Source organism: Zalophus californianus, chromosome 3, assembly GCF_009762305.2.
Source record: "Zalophus californianus isolate mZalCal1 chromosome 3, mZalCal1.pri.v2, whole genome shotgun sequence".
Taxonomy (NCBI): domain Eukaryota; kingdom Metazoa; phylum Chordata; class Mammalia; order Carnivora; family Otariidae; genus Zalophus; species Zalophus californianus.
The window spans coordinates 117,150,004-117,168,679 of record NC_045597.1 but is presented as its reverse complement, the minus strand read 5'-3'; the positions used below and the strand labels follow the sequence as shown (position 1 = coordinate 117,168,679).

The window sequence follows — 18,676 nt, the reverse complement described above, 5'->3', positions numbered from 1 at the left end:
ATACTTGATTTCATGGTCGAGAGTGAAATATGGTATCAGTGTCATCATATATTAATTGCTTGACTTTCATCACCTCTTTAAGCCTTAGTGTGCTCATCTGCACATGCAGGTAATTCCTATATTTCATATTGTTGACACAATACAAAAAGGTTATAAAACGTCCAGGAGTCCTCTGTAGATGAACAATTACGATTGTTGATAATAATATGTCCAACAGCTGACTGCTCATTGTTAGAACCCTCATCACTTTGCAGAGTACTGGATCTGAAGACTGTTACACATGACCCAGCTTTAGCATGTAGGTGGCCAAAAAAGGCTTCCCTACTACCTGTATCTTTTACCCTTTTACCCTCTAACAGGATCTGAGTCAATATTAGATCAGTCCTCTTCTGGTTATGGTCCTACTGCTTATCATCATCTTATGAAAAAATAAGATAAAGAAGAAGTAAGGTTGGGGCGCCTGGGTGGCTCAGTCGTTAGGCGCCTGCCTTCGGCTCAGGTCATGATCCCAGGGTCCTGAGATCAAGCCCCACATCGGGCTCCCTGCTCGGCAGGAAGCCTGCTTCTCCCTCTCCCGCTCCCCCTGCTTGTGTTCCTTCTCTCGCTGTGTCTCTCTCTGTCAAATAAATAAAATCTTAAAAAAAAAAAAAGAAGTAAGGTTGAACTAGATAACCTCTAGAGTTCATGCTTTCTAAAATTCTAAGGTGGAGCAGAAGTAATTCTCAAGCTGCAACAGATGGAAGTTTTTGTACTTTCTAACTGGGCTGCTGAGAACAAAAGTCCTTGTCATGCACTACTTTATTTTTTTCACTTAGAAAAGCAACTTTATTCCCATTAGTATTCTTTTTTTTAAAGATTTTATTTATTTATTTGAGAGAGAGAGAGAAAGAGAGAATGAGAGAGCACAGAGGGAGAGGGAGAAGCAGGCTCCCCACTAAGCAGGGAGCCCAAAGTGGGCCTTGATCCCAGGACCCTGGGATCATGACCTGAGCTGAAGGCAGATGTTTAACTACTGAGCCACACGGGCGCCCTTCCCATCAGTATTCTTGGTATAAATGAATTTGACTTTTGTTAACCTGTTATTTTAGATCAGTGTATCTGTATCGATTATTATATATAACTCATAGCACTATATACTAGAATGTATGCCTGGAAATCATTTTGGTACATCTCCTCCCTGACCTGTATTTATGAGCAAGTGCAGCTGTGAGGTGGTTCTTTGTGTAGGATTAAGAAACACTGCAGTTCTTGAAATAAGCCAGATGTTTTTATTTTCAGAGGAAAAGATCACACTTAGTGAAGTATTTATTTACAACTTCACAACAGAACAGAAGATTGTAAGAAAACTTTCAAGGGACATGGGTCATAGAAACCAAGTGAACACCACAGCTTTCCCAACTTCATAGCCTGGAAGATGTTGCAAAAGACAAAAACCGACCTTGTACTGGCTGTAAATATTTGTAGATTGGGGTTATAATGACCAATAAATTACAGTGAGAGTTACTATCTTGAAGAGAGACTTCCACTTTGACCTTATTTGTTTTTTTTTTTTTTAAGATTTTTATTTATTTGACAGAGAGGGACACAGCAAGAGAGGGAACATAAGCAGGGGGAGTGGGAGAGGGAGAAGCAGGTTTCCCGCGGAGCAGGGAGCCCATGCCAGGCTCAATCCCAGGACACGGGGATCATGACCTGATCTGAAGGCGGACGCTTAACGACTGAGCCACCCAGGCGCCCCCTTATTTGGTTTCTATCCATTTTTTCAACAGTATGTCCAGTAATATACAGATAAAAAGAGTGATTTTTTTTAAAAAAACATGTCCTGAAATTAGTGCTTATGCAAACTTCAGGAGTACTTTTTGGACAGACCCTCTCAAAACAAAGAAGCACTTTTAGTTTTTAATTTAAGTATAGTTGACTTACTATATCCTATTAGTTTTAGGTGTAGTCATAGTGATTTGATATTTTTATATCGGGAAATGACCCCCATGATAAGCCTAGTTACCATCTGTCACCATACAGAGTTATTACAATATTTACTGTATTCCCTATGCTGTACATTTTATCTCTGTTACTAATTTATAACTGGAAGTTTGTACCTGTTTAATCCTTCACCTATTTCGCCCAAACCCCTCCCGGCTTTGTTACCCAATGTTTAACTTCTACATCAAAAGAACCGTGTTTTAAAAATCGAAACTGAAAATACTTGTAACTCGTTAGTAATTATTCATTGGAAACACCATATTTGGTATTCCAAACAGTGGTTAGTTTTAAAGAAAATCCCCATTTGAGCAGAGCTTTCTTTTCCTTCCCTTCCTTTTCTCCCTCTTCTTTTTTTGTTTTAGGAACCCAGCTGTTGATCGGAGTGATGAGCCCTCTCGGGAACCAGGCCGCGCCGGCCTCGGGGACCCGGGCGGCCCGCCCAGCCCGCGGGGCTCCTGGCCAGTCGGGCGGGCGCTCGCTCGGCGCGCCGCCCAACCCGCTTTCCCGGAAGGGCGGGCGCGCTGGGCTCGCCGCGCTGCCTTTCACCGGCGAGGCGGGTGAGTGGGCGCCCTGCCGGGTTCCCCGGCTGCCATCCCTGCTCCTAGAGAAGCCCGGGTGGGGAGGGAGGCGTGTTCCGCGGGGCTGCCCACTGCAAGGCAGGACGCGCCGCGCGGGGAGCTAGCGGGTCGCTACGGGACGCGGCAGCCGGGGTGGGGGTGAGGCGGGCTGGGTCAATCGGGCCCCCCTACCCCATCCCTCCCGCGCTCCTTTCCCCACCCCTCAGCCGCCGCCCTTGACCTCGTCTTCTTAGAGTGGTTTGCTTAATTTCGGAAATTGAAATGTAAAATGGTTTGTGTTTCCCCACTGTTTCCGTAGTGTCTCCCAAGATAGTTCTTAGGGAAACTTGATTGCTTAAGGAGATTTACTCTCCTTGGCAGGTGCAAGGTTTGGCAGCTGTGCCTTACTTTTCGGAATATGCAGGGATTTTCTCAAAAGAGACATCTAAAGGAGAACACGATGTTTTTCTGTCTATAGAACATGTATACTTTTTTTTTTTAAACTATATATGTGTATCACCATTGTATTAATCACCCCCTCCTTTCTTCCAGCCCTTCGTTTCCTTTATTTTGCTGCCAGGCATGCACATGGAAAGATTTCATTCCGTCAGACCTGGCACGAAGGGATATGAGTATAATAGGAAAATAGGTGACAGGTGGGTGGTGGTGATAACAATGACCACCGACTTAGTGGTTTAGAAACCACAAAGTTAGGGAAGGCTGGGTGGCTCAGTTGGTTGGACATCTGCCTTTGGCTGGGGTTGTGATCCTGGGGTCCTGGGAGCAAGTCCCATACTCAGCTCCTTGCTCAGCGGGGAGCCTGCTTCTCCCTCTGCCTATCATTCCCCCTGCTTGTGCTCTGTCTCTGATAAATAAATAAAATCTTAAAAACAACAACAACAACAAACCACAAATTATCTTAACAGTCTGTAGGTTAGAAGTCCAACCTGGATCCCACTGGCCTAAAATCAAGTTGTCTACAGGGTTGCCTTCCTTTCTGGAGGCTACTGGGGTGAATCTATTTTCTGTTGTTTTTTTTTTTTCCCCCAGCTTCTGTATGTTGCCCACCTTCCTCTGCTTAGTGCTGCCCTTCCTCCATCTAAAAAGGCAGCAACACTGCATCTCTCTGATCTTTATTCTGTTGTCACACCTCACTCTGACTCTGCTCTTTTGCTTTCCTCTTTTACTTTTAAGGGCCCTCATGATAATATTGGCCCTATGGATAATTCAGGATGATTTTCATATTAAAGTCAGCTTTAATTCAATCTACAACCTTGATTGTAATCTGACATATTCATAGATTCTGGGGATTAAGAGTGGGTATGTTTGAGAGGGTCATTATTTTGCCTACCATATAATGGCATGAAAGGTAACCTATTACTGTACATCCCACTCATGCGAAGAAAGAAAGTATCCAGACCCTAAATATACCAAAAAAAAGTTCTGGGAATATTATGTAGTAGACCATTTATATGAGTTAAATATATTGAGAGTCTTCATTACAAGCTTTTAAGAATATTGATTTAAAAAAAAATAAAAAATGTTGCCATTTCTGCTTTCTGGAAATGTAATAACAAAACTTCATATGCATGGGATGTCCTGAACAAAACAAGTACTAGTCAAGATACCACGCAATTCTGTAAATATTGTTTTCAGTGTGTGTGCTTATATTCTCTGAATGGATGCAAGGAGGAGTGGGCATGGTTCTTAGCCTCAACGTCATGACCATCTAGTCATGGAAAATGACACGGGTACACAAATAATTAAAGCTCTCCAAAAGAGCTAAAAGAGGGAGAAGTAATGTCCTGTAGGGGAATCAGAAAAGGCTTTAAAAACTTGGGGGAAACTTGGAGTAGACCTTGAAGAACCGTAGAATTTCATTAAGGTTGGGAGCAGAGGAAGGATGTGACGTATTAAGGGACCAGAAGGGAGAAGAGGGACCCTTTGAGTGTTTAGTGTGGTTAGGGTACTTAGTCTAGAAGTTGTCTAAATAAGACTAGAAAGTAAGTTTTGGTTAGATTGTGTAAGACCTTGGATGACTGTTGGGTGTCGTAAGGACTCTGCAGTTGGTGCAATAGGGAGCTACTGATGTATTTTGAAACCATCTCAAACTTACAGAAAAGTTGCAAGTACAATAAAAACAGTTTCTGTTTTTCCTGAATTATTTGAGAATAAGATTCTAACTTCAAGACCCATTACCCTGGAATTCTTGAATATATATTTCCTAGAAAAAAGGTATTCTCTACATAACTAAAATTCAGTAATCAAAATCAGGAAATTATATTGATACATTACTGCCATGTAATCCTTGGATCCAATTCAACATTTTGACAGTTATGCCAATGATATCCTATATAGCAAAAGGACCTAATTCAGAGTCATGCATTGCATTTAGTTGTGATGTCCCTTTAGTCTCCTGTCTGGAAGAGTTTCTCAGCCTTTCCTTGGCTTTCATGAACTTAACACTTTTGAAGAGAACAGGCCAGTTTGTCTAATGTTTCCTCATGCTGAGATTCAGATTATGTATTTTAGGAATATCATAGAAGTCGAGCTGTGTTCTAAGTGCACTCTATCAGATGGCAGATGATTTTGACTTATCTCATTATTTACTTTGATTATTTTATTATGGTGGTGTCTGCCTGGCTTCTTCAATGTAAAGCTACTTTTCCCGCTTTGAAATTAATAAGTATTTTATGGGGAAGTATTTTGAAACTAACTATGTGGTCCTTTTCTCACCAAAATTTCAATTTGTGTATGTATGTATGTATGTCAGTATGGACTCATAGTTTTTTATTTTCCTCAGTGGATTTAATCATTAGTGTCATTATTTTTTTATGCTTAATTTATTCTTAGACTTGGCTAGTGAGAACCTCCTCAGGCTGGATTCTGTGTTTTTTTTCTTTTCTTTTTTTTTTTTTTTTAACATGCCCTCATTCACTGAGCATTTTCTTGCTTTCTGGCAGTATAAGGTGCTTATTTTGTATTTTTCTTGTCCCAGTCCTGGAATCAACCATTTCTCTAAAAAGCCTTGGTTCCTTGTAAGGGAAAACAGTATTAGAAACCAAATTCTGGGTGTTAGGTGTGCTCATTGCTGCTAGGCCCTCTGAGCAGGCAGAGCTAGGGAATATATATACAGATAGATATACGTATGTGTATATGTGAGCACACACACATATATATATTTATATCTCTGTATCTTTCTCTCATTCTATTGGAAATCATGAGCTTATACCGATAGTTCCAGTTCCAACCCATAGCATTCATTCTAGTTTTCTGTCTTTCTATATTTATAATTAACTTACCTGGCAATGAAAAACCTGGCTTCTTTTATCCTCTGTATATTTACTTACTTGAAAATCCCCTTCATGTACCTTTGGCCACTGGAAGCTCCAGGCTTATCTTGTATATTTCCTGGCCCATGGGTAGAATCAGCCATTGCTCCAGGGAATCCTGGTTCCTTTTATTGGAAGATAGATTAGAAACCAAGATCATATGCTATATGATCCCCTCTGTTTTTGGACACTGCTTGTGTTCACACTAATTTTTTGCCAGTCTTCTATTTTTTTTTTTTTTTTAAGGAGGAATAAATATTTTTCCTGTTTCTTCTACAGGAATAGTGAGAATTTACCTACTTGAAATTTTAGAGGATTATATCACAAACTGGGTATTAATGTGCTTCTAAAGCAATAAAAGCAGTTATGATATTCCTTGTCTCATTTTTGATCTGGGACCTCTCCATCTCAGTAAATTCATATGCAGGCAAATGTTCTTTACTTTTTTTGTGCCCTGGATTCCTTCCCAGTCTGATAAAGCTCATGGGCCTTTAAAAAAAAAAGTTTTTCAATGTATAAAATAAAATATGTGCAATTACAGGGGCGCCTGGGTGGCTCAGTCGTTAAGCGTCTGCCTTCAGCTCAGGTCATGATCTCAGGGTCCTGGGATCGAGCCCCGCATCGGGCTCCCTGCTCGGCAGGAAGCCTGCTTCTCCCTCTCCCACTCCCCCTGCTTGTGTTCCCTCTCTCGCTGTGTCTCTCTCTGTGAAATAAATAACAATCTTTAAAAAAAAATATGTAGAATTACAAAGGAAACCAATTATATTGAAATATGATTATCAGAATATTAAAAAACAAATTTTTGATATAGTAACATATATCAATATATTACAGTATAAGACCTAGTAGTGAGTTTAATAACTACCATAATTTTTTTTAAAATATTTTATTTATTTATTTGACAGAGACACAGCGAGAGAGGGAACACAAGCAGGGGAAGTGGGAGAGGGAGAAGCAGGTTTCCTGCTGAGCAGAGAGCCTGATAACATGGGCTCCATCCCAGGACCCTGGGATCATGACCTGAGCTAAAGGCAGATGCTTAACGACTGAGCCACCCAGGCGCCCCAGTAACTACCATAATTTTGAAGGAAGGTTTTAGACAAAAAGTATTTCAGGATATCTGCAATAGTTAAAACATTTTATGAAAATATTTGTGCCGTATTGGGAACTTTTGCAAACGCTATGTGGCTTGTTGCCTATATTCATATTTGAAGAGAATGCTAAGTTTCAATCAGAGATTATTATAAGTAAAGATGTAATTTTTTTCTTATTCAGGTGTATGGACTAGGGAGGATTTGTGAAAACTCCAGATAAGAACTGGGTACATGTAGGGACTCCTGGGTGGCTCAGTTGGTTAAGCATCTGACTTGATTTCGGCCTGGATCTTGATCTCAGGCTTGTGGGTTTGAGCCCCGCACTGGGCTCCATGCTGGGTGTGGAGCCTACTTAAAAAAATTTGAAAAGAACTACTGTACATGTAGAGGAGTTTGGGGGGGGCCTTTTTACTGCATTTACATTTGGGAAATACAATAGGGAGAATTGGGTGTTTAAATTAAAACCTTTGAAAAGACCAAAATAGTAATCTTTTAAAATGGGGCACCATAATATGATTAAGATGTGAACCTCAAAGGAATGTTAATACCTATCATTTTCTATTATTGTGTTGAAAAGCAAACGATCTTTAGAACCCTTTTATATATTTATAGGTGTGAAAGTTATTTGAAATATAGACTCTGTTCAAATATAAGCCACATGATAATAAAGACTTTGATGATAGGAAAAAAGATACAGCAAAGAAGAGATATTTCTTTTTCTGTAAAAGGGTAAAATTTTTTCTTTTTTCTTGAATTTGCGTATATGTACTAGTTTTAAAAATATTTACTTTTTGTAATAATTAGGTAATCATGGCAGCTGATGAAGATAACAAAAAGCAAGTTCTTAAGGAGCCTTGGTCAGATGAAGGATTCATGAAAGATGAACAAAGAGAGGTAAAAATTACTGGGTCCTATTAAAAATTAATTTATATCTATTAGTTTTACAGTGAGGCATGTTTTGTATGTTTTTGCCCAACATTACTTTGAATTTGGGAAGATTTTAAGGTTTTCAAAAATTTATTCCTCCATTATTCAAGCCTTACAAAAATAATCATATTTCTATTCTTTCTTTTACAAGGCTTCAACATTAGCTGTTTTTTCCTTCCCTCTGTCCTTCTTTGATTTACACCCAGAAATTAAGAGCTTAGTTAGCAATTATCTGATCAGACCCCAAGAGGGGATGGAGGCTCAAGTAGCTTAAGCCACTTACTCAGGGCCATATGCCTGGCGTGTCAAGGCAGCTGTACTGTGGGACTCACAGCAAAAACATTTTTTGATTGCCCCCAAGTAACATATTCCACAATTAGGTGCAATTTATTTGTTTATTTTTTAAAGATATATTTATTTATTTTAGAGAGAGAGAGCACATGCAAGCATGAGCTGGGGGTGGGGGGTGGTAGGGGCAGAGGGAGGGAGAGAAAGAGAGTCCCAAGCTGACTCCACACTGAGCGCAGAGTCCAACACAGAGCTCAATCTCATGACCTTGAGACCATGACCTGAGTTGAAACCAAGAGTCAGATGCTCCAGTGACTGTGTACCCAGGCTCCCCTACAGTGCAACGTAAAAGTCATATTGTTGTCACAAATAACCAGGAAAGGAGTTGATAAGATTGAGGTCTGGCTCTCAATCCTTGCTCTACTACAAAAATTTCTGTGATTCTGGTTTAGTGTGAAAGGTAGTTTCCCTGCTTGTATAAAGGAGAAAATAAAATATATCAGAGGTAGGAGAATCAACAGGTGATGATGTCTTTCTTTGCCTTTATTAGGGTGATAGAAATTTAGCTTCTTCAGTTCGTTTAGAAAAATGAGGTCAGAGGCTGTTGAATTTTTTGGTGTTTGATTTTTTTTAGAGATTAATTGATGAAATTGCAAAGGAAAATACTCAGTTAAAGGAGGAGATCCAAAGGCTTGAAACTGAGTTACAAGAAGCCACCATAAACTCCCAGGTACCTCCTTAATTATTTTATGTATCACATTTTTAAATGACACCATTTTTCAGAAAAATCAATTTAGTTACACAAAATTCACTTTTAAAACATTGTGGTCATTGATGGCACCATTGTTTGTAATAGCCCCAACAACTCAACTGTCCCTCCATAGTAGAATGAATTATTAATTTGGGGTGTATTCACACAATGGAATACTACACAGCAATGGGAATGAACAGACTACAACTATATGCAGCCACATGGATGAATTTCATAGATACAGTGTTGAGCCAAAAAAGATAAAAGAGGGCACACCATATGCTTGCATTTAAATAAAGCACAAAAGTAGGGTGTTAGAAGTTAGCATCCTGGTTACCCTTGGAGGCAGGTAGAAACTGGAAGGGAGCTCAAGGAGGCATCTGGGGTGTTGGTCATGTTCTGTTTATTGATCAGGGTTCTGGTCACATGTGTGTGATCACTTTGTAAAGTTTCATCTGGCTGTACATCTCTGATAATACAGTTTTTAAATTTATGTATACTTATTTTTTTTATTTTTTAAGATTTTATTTATTTATTTGACAGAGAGAGACAAAGTGAGAGAAGAAACACAAGCAAGAGGAGTGAGAGAGGGAAAAGCAGGCTTCCGCAGAGCAGGGAGCCTGATGCGGGGCTCAATCCCAGGACTCTGGGATCGTGATCTGAGCCGAAGGCAGATGCTTAATGACTGAGCCACCCAGGCGCCCCTATATTTTTATTTTTTATGTGTGTATGTTAATGCAAAAACAAAAAAAAAAATGATGGTCATTATCAGTCATTTTTGGATCAAATTCTTGGTCTTCTCACTAAGTTCCTTTATTTCTCTTCTCATCCAAGTAATTTAAATGAATTTCACAGTTTAAAACAATTGGATATATATCTACACCATTTAAGTTCTCTCCTAAATTCTCCTGTATTTGAGTTAGATATAACTTTCACCCCTTTATTCTTCATAACAACTCATATTGTTAAAAAAAACTCTGTCTTTAAACAATTTAAGTGCTTAAAACATTGTCACTTTTTGTTTCCGAAATGGGGGGTAGGATATTGAATATCACCCACGTTGATGGGACTTAGCGAACACTCTGTTACAGTTCTGGTTACTTCTCAGACTGGAGAGGAATCACTTAGTCCTACAACTCAAAAGGCCTTGGGAACCCAGCCAGCTCAGCTGACCCAATTTACAGAGGACTGAAACTGTGGTCTAGAGAGCATAGGTGAGCTGCTCCTGGCCAAGTGTGCCCAAGACCAGAATCAGGCACTCTCATCCAAAAGCTGTCGACTTTTCAGCATTATGTTGGGTATTTCCACATTATTGGGAAACACTGCCTTTTCTCAGACACTGCCAATTGTTTTGAAATTGGACTTATGGTAATCAGAAATTCTACGGAGGTTATGTGTGAAGATAATAGAACAAATGTGAGATTAGGTCTGATAACTCATTGAATATTTCTAACCCCTTTGTGATAACACAAACATTTTCTTTCAGCATGTAAAATGATTATGGGAAATAGAAATGCAAACAACAGATTCATCTGTGTATTTATGTACAGTTGTATATGCTTGTTAATCCCAATGATTTTAAACAGATAAGTATAACCAGTAACTTTATCCTTCAGATTATGAATTTTGTTGATAGTGTCCCTTACATTTTTATAAACCTAAGTTTGATGATGGTTAAAAAGTTGATGGGCAGGTGTTGGGAAGGGGGAATTTAAATTTGATGATTGTTAAATGATATGATTCAGGAGTTTTTCTTTTTGGATAAAATTATCTGGGCTTGCTATCAGAATAAACATGGTATATACTCAACTCTAATTTATACTGCTTTGTAGTGAGAGTAAATGTACTGTCTAATGATTCCCTTGTAAGATAGCCTATTTTTGGTACAATTGTTTAAAAGGTACATATCTGTAGGAGTGATGTAGGCTTTAGAATCGAACACTATACAATATTGGCTAGTTTAAACATTGATTAGAAAAAGTGAGAGATTATATATTTACAGTTTCATCTGGGAAATAATATTAAAGGATCAGCATCTGATTAGATTACTGAGTACTTACCTAGGAAGAAGTAATTACTAAAGATATTAAATAAGACCATACTCGGTATTCGGAGGGATTCTGAAATCAGTGGAGAATGAATTACTGGATGATCAAATCACATTATCACAAGAAGGGCTTAAGTTATTTCTTGTCTTGATTTTAATCAAACATTTCTGTTTAAATTAGATTAAAGAGGATATTCCTGAAACAAAGGTGAAATTCACATCTTTAGAGAATCCTGAGAATGACAGCCAGTTTTTAAATATCTCCTGTTCATTTCAAGTGAGCTCGCAAGTTCCTTATGAGCTACAGAAAGGACAAGCTCTTATCACTTTTGAAAAAGAAGAAGGTATGAATAATGTTCAGAAATTTGACCATGTTACTTTTGGAAAGCACTGAAACTTTCAAAGAGCTTTCTTAGATATTTGGCTATTGCTTTCCAATTTTTATGTCTATCATTTCATCTCATCTCATAGTGACACCCTGGATTATCCCCATTTTATGATGAGAAAACTGAGACAAAAATGTCTCAGCATCTTTCTTCTTTCTACTCCACCTGCTACCTCCAAATGATACTAGTAATAATCTCTTAAGCTAGTAGAGCTCTACACAGTTCTCAGACAGTTCTTTCAGACATCTCATTTTATACTCACATGACTCTGTGAAAGCAATATGATAGGAGAATTGTGGTTTACGTCTTATTACTAAGAAAACAGATTCTCGGGTGTTTAAGTGATTTACCTAAGGGTACGTGACCAGTGACTGGAAAGAGCCCAAGGGTATGTGACCAGTGACTGGAAAGAGCCCATTCCCATTTGGGAATGGGACCTGATGTTTGCTAAGTCTGACATGGTGTAGGACCCTGTTCAGAGCTGGGGGCACATTAGGACAATCTGGTCTTCAGTGTCAGCTTAGCCCATTTCTAGGTGTGTGATTTGGGTTGGGTTCTTTCTAAATCTCAGATTTTTATGATAGGCTTTGTGGTAGTCCCTACCTCTTGAGTTTGGGTTGAGTATTAAGTGAGAAATGCTGACATAATACTTAGCATGGTGTCTGACACATAATAAACACTTAATAAATGTTAGCTGTCATTATTGCTACTCATTAGGAATTTTCCAGATAAGGAAATTGAAACTTGAAGAAGATAAAGAACTTGCTCAAGGTCCATACAGTTAAAAATTGCAAAACCGAGAGCCAAACCCATGAGCACCCATGTGCCTTGTACTGGACCAACAGTCCTTGGAGCAGACCACTCTTCCAGGCCTTCAGTCTTATATATGTCTAGTTATGGGGTGGGACCAGATGGTCTTAAGCCCTTCTGGTGGTCAGATTCTGAGAATCTAGGATTATAACTTCTATCTCCTTATACCTGGTCTGTCACTATAGCCTGAAAATAAATATTAAAAAGAAAGGCATTCTAGCAGGTCAGTATATGCACATACTGTTGGTTCACCATGGGTCCACCCTGGGTCTACCCTTGAGCTGAGGGTAGAGGAGGAGGCCAAGAGCCCTGTGTTGGCAGTTGGCAATGGTAATGGGGATATAGCCAAAAGACAGAAGCGAGGGTTTGGGAGGCAGGGATCCTGCACAGGAATTACCCGGGAATGCTGGGACCAGGGTTGTCTTCAGAAACAGCTGCATCGCTGCTTCCATTCTGGGCACGGCTCTGAGGGCTTGCTCTCCTGGGACAACTTTGGGCTTATACACAATTAAACAGGAGTTGGCTTTTGATAGAGTCACAAAAGTTGAAACGCAAGCGGTCCTCAGCTGCGTCAGATCACCAGATGTTGGAGGTTTGGGTGGGGGCTGTGGGAGGGAAAGGGCATCATCTAAGTATTACTTAATTGACATTTTCTGTTATTGTTGCCTGTTGTCATTAATAAAAAAAAAAGTTGAAATTCAAGTTATCGAGTCATATCATGGTACAATGAGTGTGAATTCCCACATGACAACGCCCTGCCTTTTAGACTGTTTCTCTCGGCCTTCAGCTGTGATGTGTGTGCTGTCTGGTTGTCATAAACATGTGAGATTTATACGACCAGAGTGGGCATCTCTTATCTTTATGACAAATTAGAGCAAACGGCTCTGTATTAACAACTGAAGTGTTATAACCTCTCATGTCACACAATTAAAAATAAATGCACACCCACATGCATTTTAAACTGAAATATAATTGCTATCTGGAGTTTTAATGATTTTTGGCATAATGACATTACTGAGCCTCTCCCATTTGCACAAATAAATTAGATTTGGTAGTTTTGTGATTGGCATAGGCTATCATCTTTCTAATAAAGTGATCTCAAAAGCATTTTAGCAAAAGTAGAATTCCTCATTAAATACAGCAAAAAAAAAAAAAAAGACTCACACTTTGATATTCAAACCTATGTGGTCTTTACTATATCATTCTTAGGAAAGACAAAAATGAATATTTATTTCTTTGGTGTTTATAACATTAAAGAGAAGTGACAAATGATAAATAAGATTGTCAGAATGCCACTGACCCACACAACTTTTTCCTACTTACTCAACATGGAAGAAGTTTCTGGCTGTGCTTCAATTAATATACTAAGGGAATTCTCTCATCATTCTGTTAACAGGGGAATTCTAAAGGGTGTGTGGCTGTGCTGAAGTAATATATGAATTTCTGAAGGATCACCAGGCTTATCTCTTAAGAGATGAATCTAGAACTTGATGAGACTTTCTACATTATAGTTTTTTTCCAGTTTTACTGAGAAATAATTGACGAATGTCACTAAGTTTAAGGTGTATGGCATGATGGTTTGATTACGTATATTGTGCAACAGTGACCACAGCAGGTAGAGCCAACATCCATCTTCTCACATGGGTACAATAAACAGAACTCCCATAGATTCAAAAAAAAGGAAAAAAAAAAAAGGAAAAGCTTTTTTTTTGCTGTAATGAGAATGCTTAGGATCCTACACCTCTTAACAACTTTCCTGTATATCACACAGGATGTTGTACATTACAATCCTGGTACTTATGTATCTTATAACTGGAAGTTTGTACCTTTTGGCTACTTGGTAATTTTTGCTGATGTATTTTGACATTTTTGACATTAATGTATTTATTTGCCACTTTGGTGGCAAGACCAATAACACTTGGAAGTCCTAGGAAATTTTTAAAAATTAGATCCTTTATTAAAGAAAATTTAAAATATTTAGGATAATTTGTTCTTAAACCCAAAGTGAAAACATTTATCAAAATATTGGCAATTAATACTCCCAAATTGTTTTTCAGTTGCCCAAAACATCATCAGGATGGGGAAGCATTATGTGAAGATAAAGGATGTAGATGTGGAGGTTTTGGCCAAGCCCGTTCCATTAAATTCAGGAGTCAGATTCCAGGTAACATGCTGATTATAGCTTTTTAGAATTCTGTTAGGTGTCACTTTTCTCACCCCTATTGTTGAATATGAAATGATTTCCCAGGTTCATGAAGAATACTCTACAGTGAAGATCAATGTTACTGACATTCCTGACGGATTGCCGGAAGATCAGATGAGAGACAAGCTAGAACTGAGCTTTTCTAAGTCCATAAACGGAGGCGGGGAAGTGCAATGCGTGCAGTATGATAAGCAGTCACGGAGTGCCATGATCACATTTGTGGAAACTGGAGGTATTTGCCCATTTAGGTAGTTAAAAAATACTTCACCATTTAAATTATGTTCTGCCATTTCTTTTCTTTTTTTCTTTTTTTGTAGATTTTTATTTATTTATTTGACAGAGAGAGAGAGAGCAAGAGAGTGCACAAGCGGGGGGGGGGGGGCAGGAGAGGGAGAAGCAGGCTTCCCATGAGCAGGGAGCCTGACGCGGGGCTCCTTCCCAGGACCCTGGGATCATAACCTGGGCCGAAGGCAGACACTCAACGTCTGAGCCACTCAGGCGCCCTTTTTCTTTTAAAGATTTATTTATTTATTTATTTATTTATTTATTTATTTATTTATTTAAGCTTTTATTTATTTGACAGAGAGAAACACAGGGAGAGAGGGAACACAAGCAGGGGGAGTGGGAGAGGGAGAAGCAGGCTTCCCGCGGAGCAGGGAGCCCGATGCGGGGCTTGATCCCAGGACCCTGGGATCATGACCTGAGCTGAAGGCAGACACTTAACTGATTAAACCACCCAGGTGTCCCTATAGGTATAGTATTCTAATCATAATTTTCAGTTATACTTCTTTAGCAACTGGGAAACTCGCAGTCTTGTTAGGATGATGGGGGGCAGGTTACTTTTTGCAGACGGTTATTTTGCATTTTGTGTAGCTCAAGATAGATCTGAGGACATCACAGCTGTCTGCACTGATTGTAGTGGATAGTTCAAGACAGAAGGATCTATTAAACCTCATTATTGTTGGGTCTTGTATTTTTCAAAATTATGTACTGTGAAGTGGATTGTAGAATTTTTAAAAACACTCAGTTCACTGTTTACTGTGATGTTCTGTTTGAAGAAAGTTTTAACTTTGGTTGAAAATGTCTATGATATAAAAAAGAAAATAATTTTTAAAAAATTTACTTCTAGTTGCTGACAAGATTTTGAAAAAGAAAGACTATCCGCTTTATATAAATCAAAACTGCTATAGAGTTACTGTTTCTCCATACACAGAAACACACTTGAAAAATTTTCAGGTAAAGTCATCTCTTTTCCTTCATTTTGGGAACTTACAGCTCAACCCACCCCACAAAAAAATAAAGAAAAAGTTGTGAGTCTGTTCCTGTTGAATCTTATTAGTGAGCAATCTCAAAAAATAGTTTCTTCATATCTGCTTGGTGCAAAATAAGTTTGTCTTTTAAAAAAATACTTTAATGCAAAACTGTACCTTATTTAATTTCTTACATACTTTGTAAAACCTGAAACTACTCAGGTAATGGTATGATATTTTTATATGTGGAGACATAGCTACATTTCTCTTGTGTGTCTACTATCCTTGGGCATTAAAAACAATTCTTCCCGCTCATTTTCTCTGAACTCATTATCTTGACCCCAGACCTATTCCTTTTTTCTGTTCCTACCTAGGTATTAAGTGGCACCCCCATCTACCTAGTTCACCATCCTGAAAGCTACAACTCATGCTGAATTCTTCATTTTGCTTCACCTCCCACATTCATCTGGTCACTCAGTCTTGTCACTGGCCCCTCTGGCTACCTGTCTCACTGGTCTTTCTGTCCATAGAGATGCCTGTCTTTCCGCTATTCATCATAATGCCACCAGAGTTATCTTTCTGAAATTCAGATCTGACTCGGATTTTCTCTTGCGTGAAACATCTTGCTGAGGCTCCTGGTGTCTTCTAAGATAAGGTCCAAGATATGAAGCAGAGCTTTATAAGTCTAAAGTTTTGTAATTCAAAGCTCTTAGAAAACTTTCTATTTATCTTTTTAATTTTCCTTTTTAGGTATTTTCGGGAATATCGGAGAGGACGGTGCTTCTGACTGGAATGGAAGATCTTCAGATGATGGATGAAGAACTTTTACAGGATTTAGTTAACATTCACTTTCAACGGAAGACGAACGGAGGTGGAGAGGTGGAAGTGGTCAAATGTTCTCTAGGTCAACCTTACATCACGTACTTTGAAGAAGAGAGGAATGGAATGGTCTGAATATTAGAGCCTCTGAGCCCAAATCACTGTCAGTTTGACAAAAATGAATATCCCTTTTCCTTTAAAGAATGAAGACTTCAGGGCGCCTGGGTGGCTCAGTTGGTTAAGCGACTGCCTTCGGCTCGGGTCATGATCCTGGAGTCCCGGGATCGAGTCCCGCATCGGGCTCCCTGCTCAGCGGGGAGTCTGCTTCTCCCTCTGACCCTCCCCCCTCGCATGTGCTCTCTCTCTCTCTCTCTCATTCTTTCTCTCAAATAAATAAATAAAATCTTTAAAAAAAAAAGAATGAAGACTTTAATTCTTTAGTGGCCACTTATTCTTAGATACAAAATACATTTCCTTGTTTTTGAATTGTTCTTTGTTTCAAACTCTGCTGCATGCTTATAAATGCAGTAAGTGCACTGCATTAAAAACAGTTTTATTTGTTCATAAATTATGTGGCTTGGTGCCATGTCCATTGAAATCAGCCATAAGTGATGCAATTGTCCCCCTGCTGTGTTGGCTCCTTTGGTCATGAGCATGTGGGCCAATTCTCTTTTGGCCCCAAGTCCACCAATATGCAGACTTGACTCCTGACATTTCCCAAAAGAAATGTTACATTCAGCTGTTTGTGATTTCTGTAGACTTGACTTTCGAGGGACTTCAAGAGCAAGCATTTCCCACTTTCCCATTATATAGCATTTTCCTCCACAGCCCCAGAGGTATTTTTCAGAGCTGAGTGTGGTCTTTTTACTTGAAATTTTCTTCGCCCAGAGTGCCAAGTGTCCCGATTCTTTCCAAAACATCTTCTCCAAATAGAACTTGTAAAGACCATAATTTTCTCTTTTACACTTAAGATGGAAAGAATGTTTAACAAAATGACATCCTTGGAATAAAGGTAAATGCAAAGCTAGTGGCTCATCACTCATCAGGCTAGATGCTGAGGAACCCCTGAGGAGCTCCCCTGAGATGGCATAGGCTTGCAGGCCCCTTGCGAGCCAGGGTCATTCAAGGACTGCAGTGAGAGTTAGGAAAGCCAGGCAAACCTGAGCAAGGAGAAGAAAATGTTCTCTTCCCCTTATCTCATGTTGCAAGTTCTGAATGCCTGGATCTGCAAGAAGTGGCTCTTGCCTAGATTAGAGGCGTCCCTCCTTAGGACAACAACATGCTGTCTCCAGAGGAAGGGTGGCTGAGAGAATTCTTTAATGTATCTTTCTTCAAGGATGTTAGTTTAATCCCATTATGTGTGAAAGTACATATTGTTATGCTTACCTGATTGCTACAAGTATATAGCTATGTGGAAAATAAACGACAGCATGCAGTTGCAAGTGCCGCCTTTGCTCTGCATCCCCTGTGTCCCGGTGATTTCGCGACCCTTACCCAGGGACCCCAACGCACTAGACGTTGACACTCCCCTGTATGGGCTTACATTTTAGTTTGAGAGACGCCCAGTTCATTAGCATCCCACTGGTTTTAAGTTGTAGAAACTAAACAGTGAGAGGTGAGGTTCCTGTTCAGAGGAGGTAAAATTCTCTTTGGTAAAGAATGTTGGAACAGGGGCGCCTGGGTGGCTCAGTCGTTAAGCGTCTGCCTTTGGGTCAGGTCATGATCCCAGGGTTGTGGGATCAAGTCCCGCATCGGGCTCCCCGCTCTGCGGGAGGCCTGCTTCTCCCTCTCCCACTCCCCCTGCTTGTGTTCCCTCTCTCGCTGTCTCTCTCTCTCTGTCAAATAAATAAATAAAATATTAAAAAAAAAGGAACGTTGGAACAGCTTTTAGCCTATACAGTGTGTTCCATAAAGAGTCAACAGCAGAAGTAAATTCATATTAAAATGCTAGCAGAAATGAAATGCTTTAGAAAAGATTCTAAACCTAAACCTACCCCATGCTGCCTGCCATCTAAAGTAAAGGGAAAGTTAAAAAAAAAAATTGGCTCGCTTCTGATTATTTATTTTTAGATTTTAAAGTTTTTATGCTACCGTTAGAAGTACTCATTGCATTCACATTTCTCTTTAGAATGAGAGATGGTGCCTAAAAACTGGGCAATGTATAATAACTCTACATTTTCACTGTTTTAGGAAAAACATCATATGTCAGTTGTTCTTTGGGAATGGCAA

At 39.3% G+C, this 18,676-nt stretch overlaps 1 protein-coding gene across 2 annotated transcripts; it reads left to right on the top strand.

Annotated features, from left to right (window-relative positions):
• The first annotated feature begins 2,370 nt into the window (after positions 1 to 2,370).
• NMI (N-myc and STAT interactor) lies at positions 2,371 to 16,783 on the top strand. Of its 2 annotated transcripts, XM_027589149.2 has the most exons (8): positions 2,371 to 2,540; positions 7,771 to 7,860; positions 8,816 to 8,911; positions 11,161 to 11,323; positions 14,233 to 14,339; positions 14,424 to 14,610; positions 15,508 to 15,614; positions 16,379 to 16,783. In XM_027589149.2, exons 2-8 carry the CDS (start codon positions 7,777 to 7,779, stop codon positions 16,580 to 16,582), a joined length of 948 nt encoding a protein of 315 aa, XP_027444950.1. In that variant the 5' UTR covers positions 2,371 to 2,540; positions 7,771 to 7,776; the 3' UTR covers positions 16,583 to 16,783. The 2 variants fall into 2 exon arrangements, with proteins under 2 accessions (XP_027444950.1, XP_027444951.1); XM_027589150.2 differs by lacking the exon at positions 8,816 to 8,911 and having other exon boundaries at positions 2,395 to 2,540.
• Positions 16,784 to 18,676: the final 1,893 nt, after the last annotated feature.

Bases quoted from the DNA above. Each gene is read 5' to 3' on its own strand.
- NMI (XM_027589149.2), top strand. From the start codon at position 7,777: ATGGCAGCTGATGAAGATAACAAAAAGCAAGTTCTTAAGGAGCCTTGG. The intron at 14,340-14,423 runs GTAACATGCTGA...ATGATTTCCCAG, and splicing joins ATTCAGGAGTCAGATTCCAG to GTTCATGAAGAATACTCTAC. The intron at 15,615-16,378 runs GTAAAGTCATCT...TTTCCTTTTTAG, and splicing joins CACACTTGAAAAATTTTCAG to GTATTTTCGGGAATATCGGA.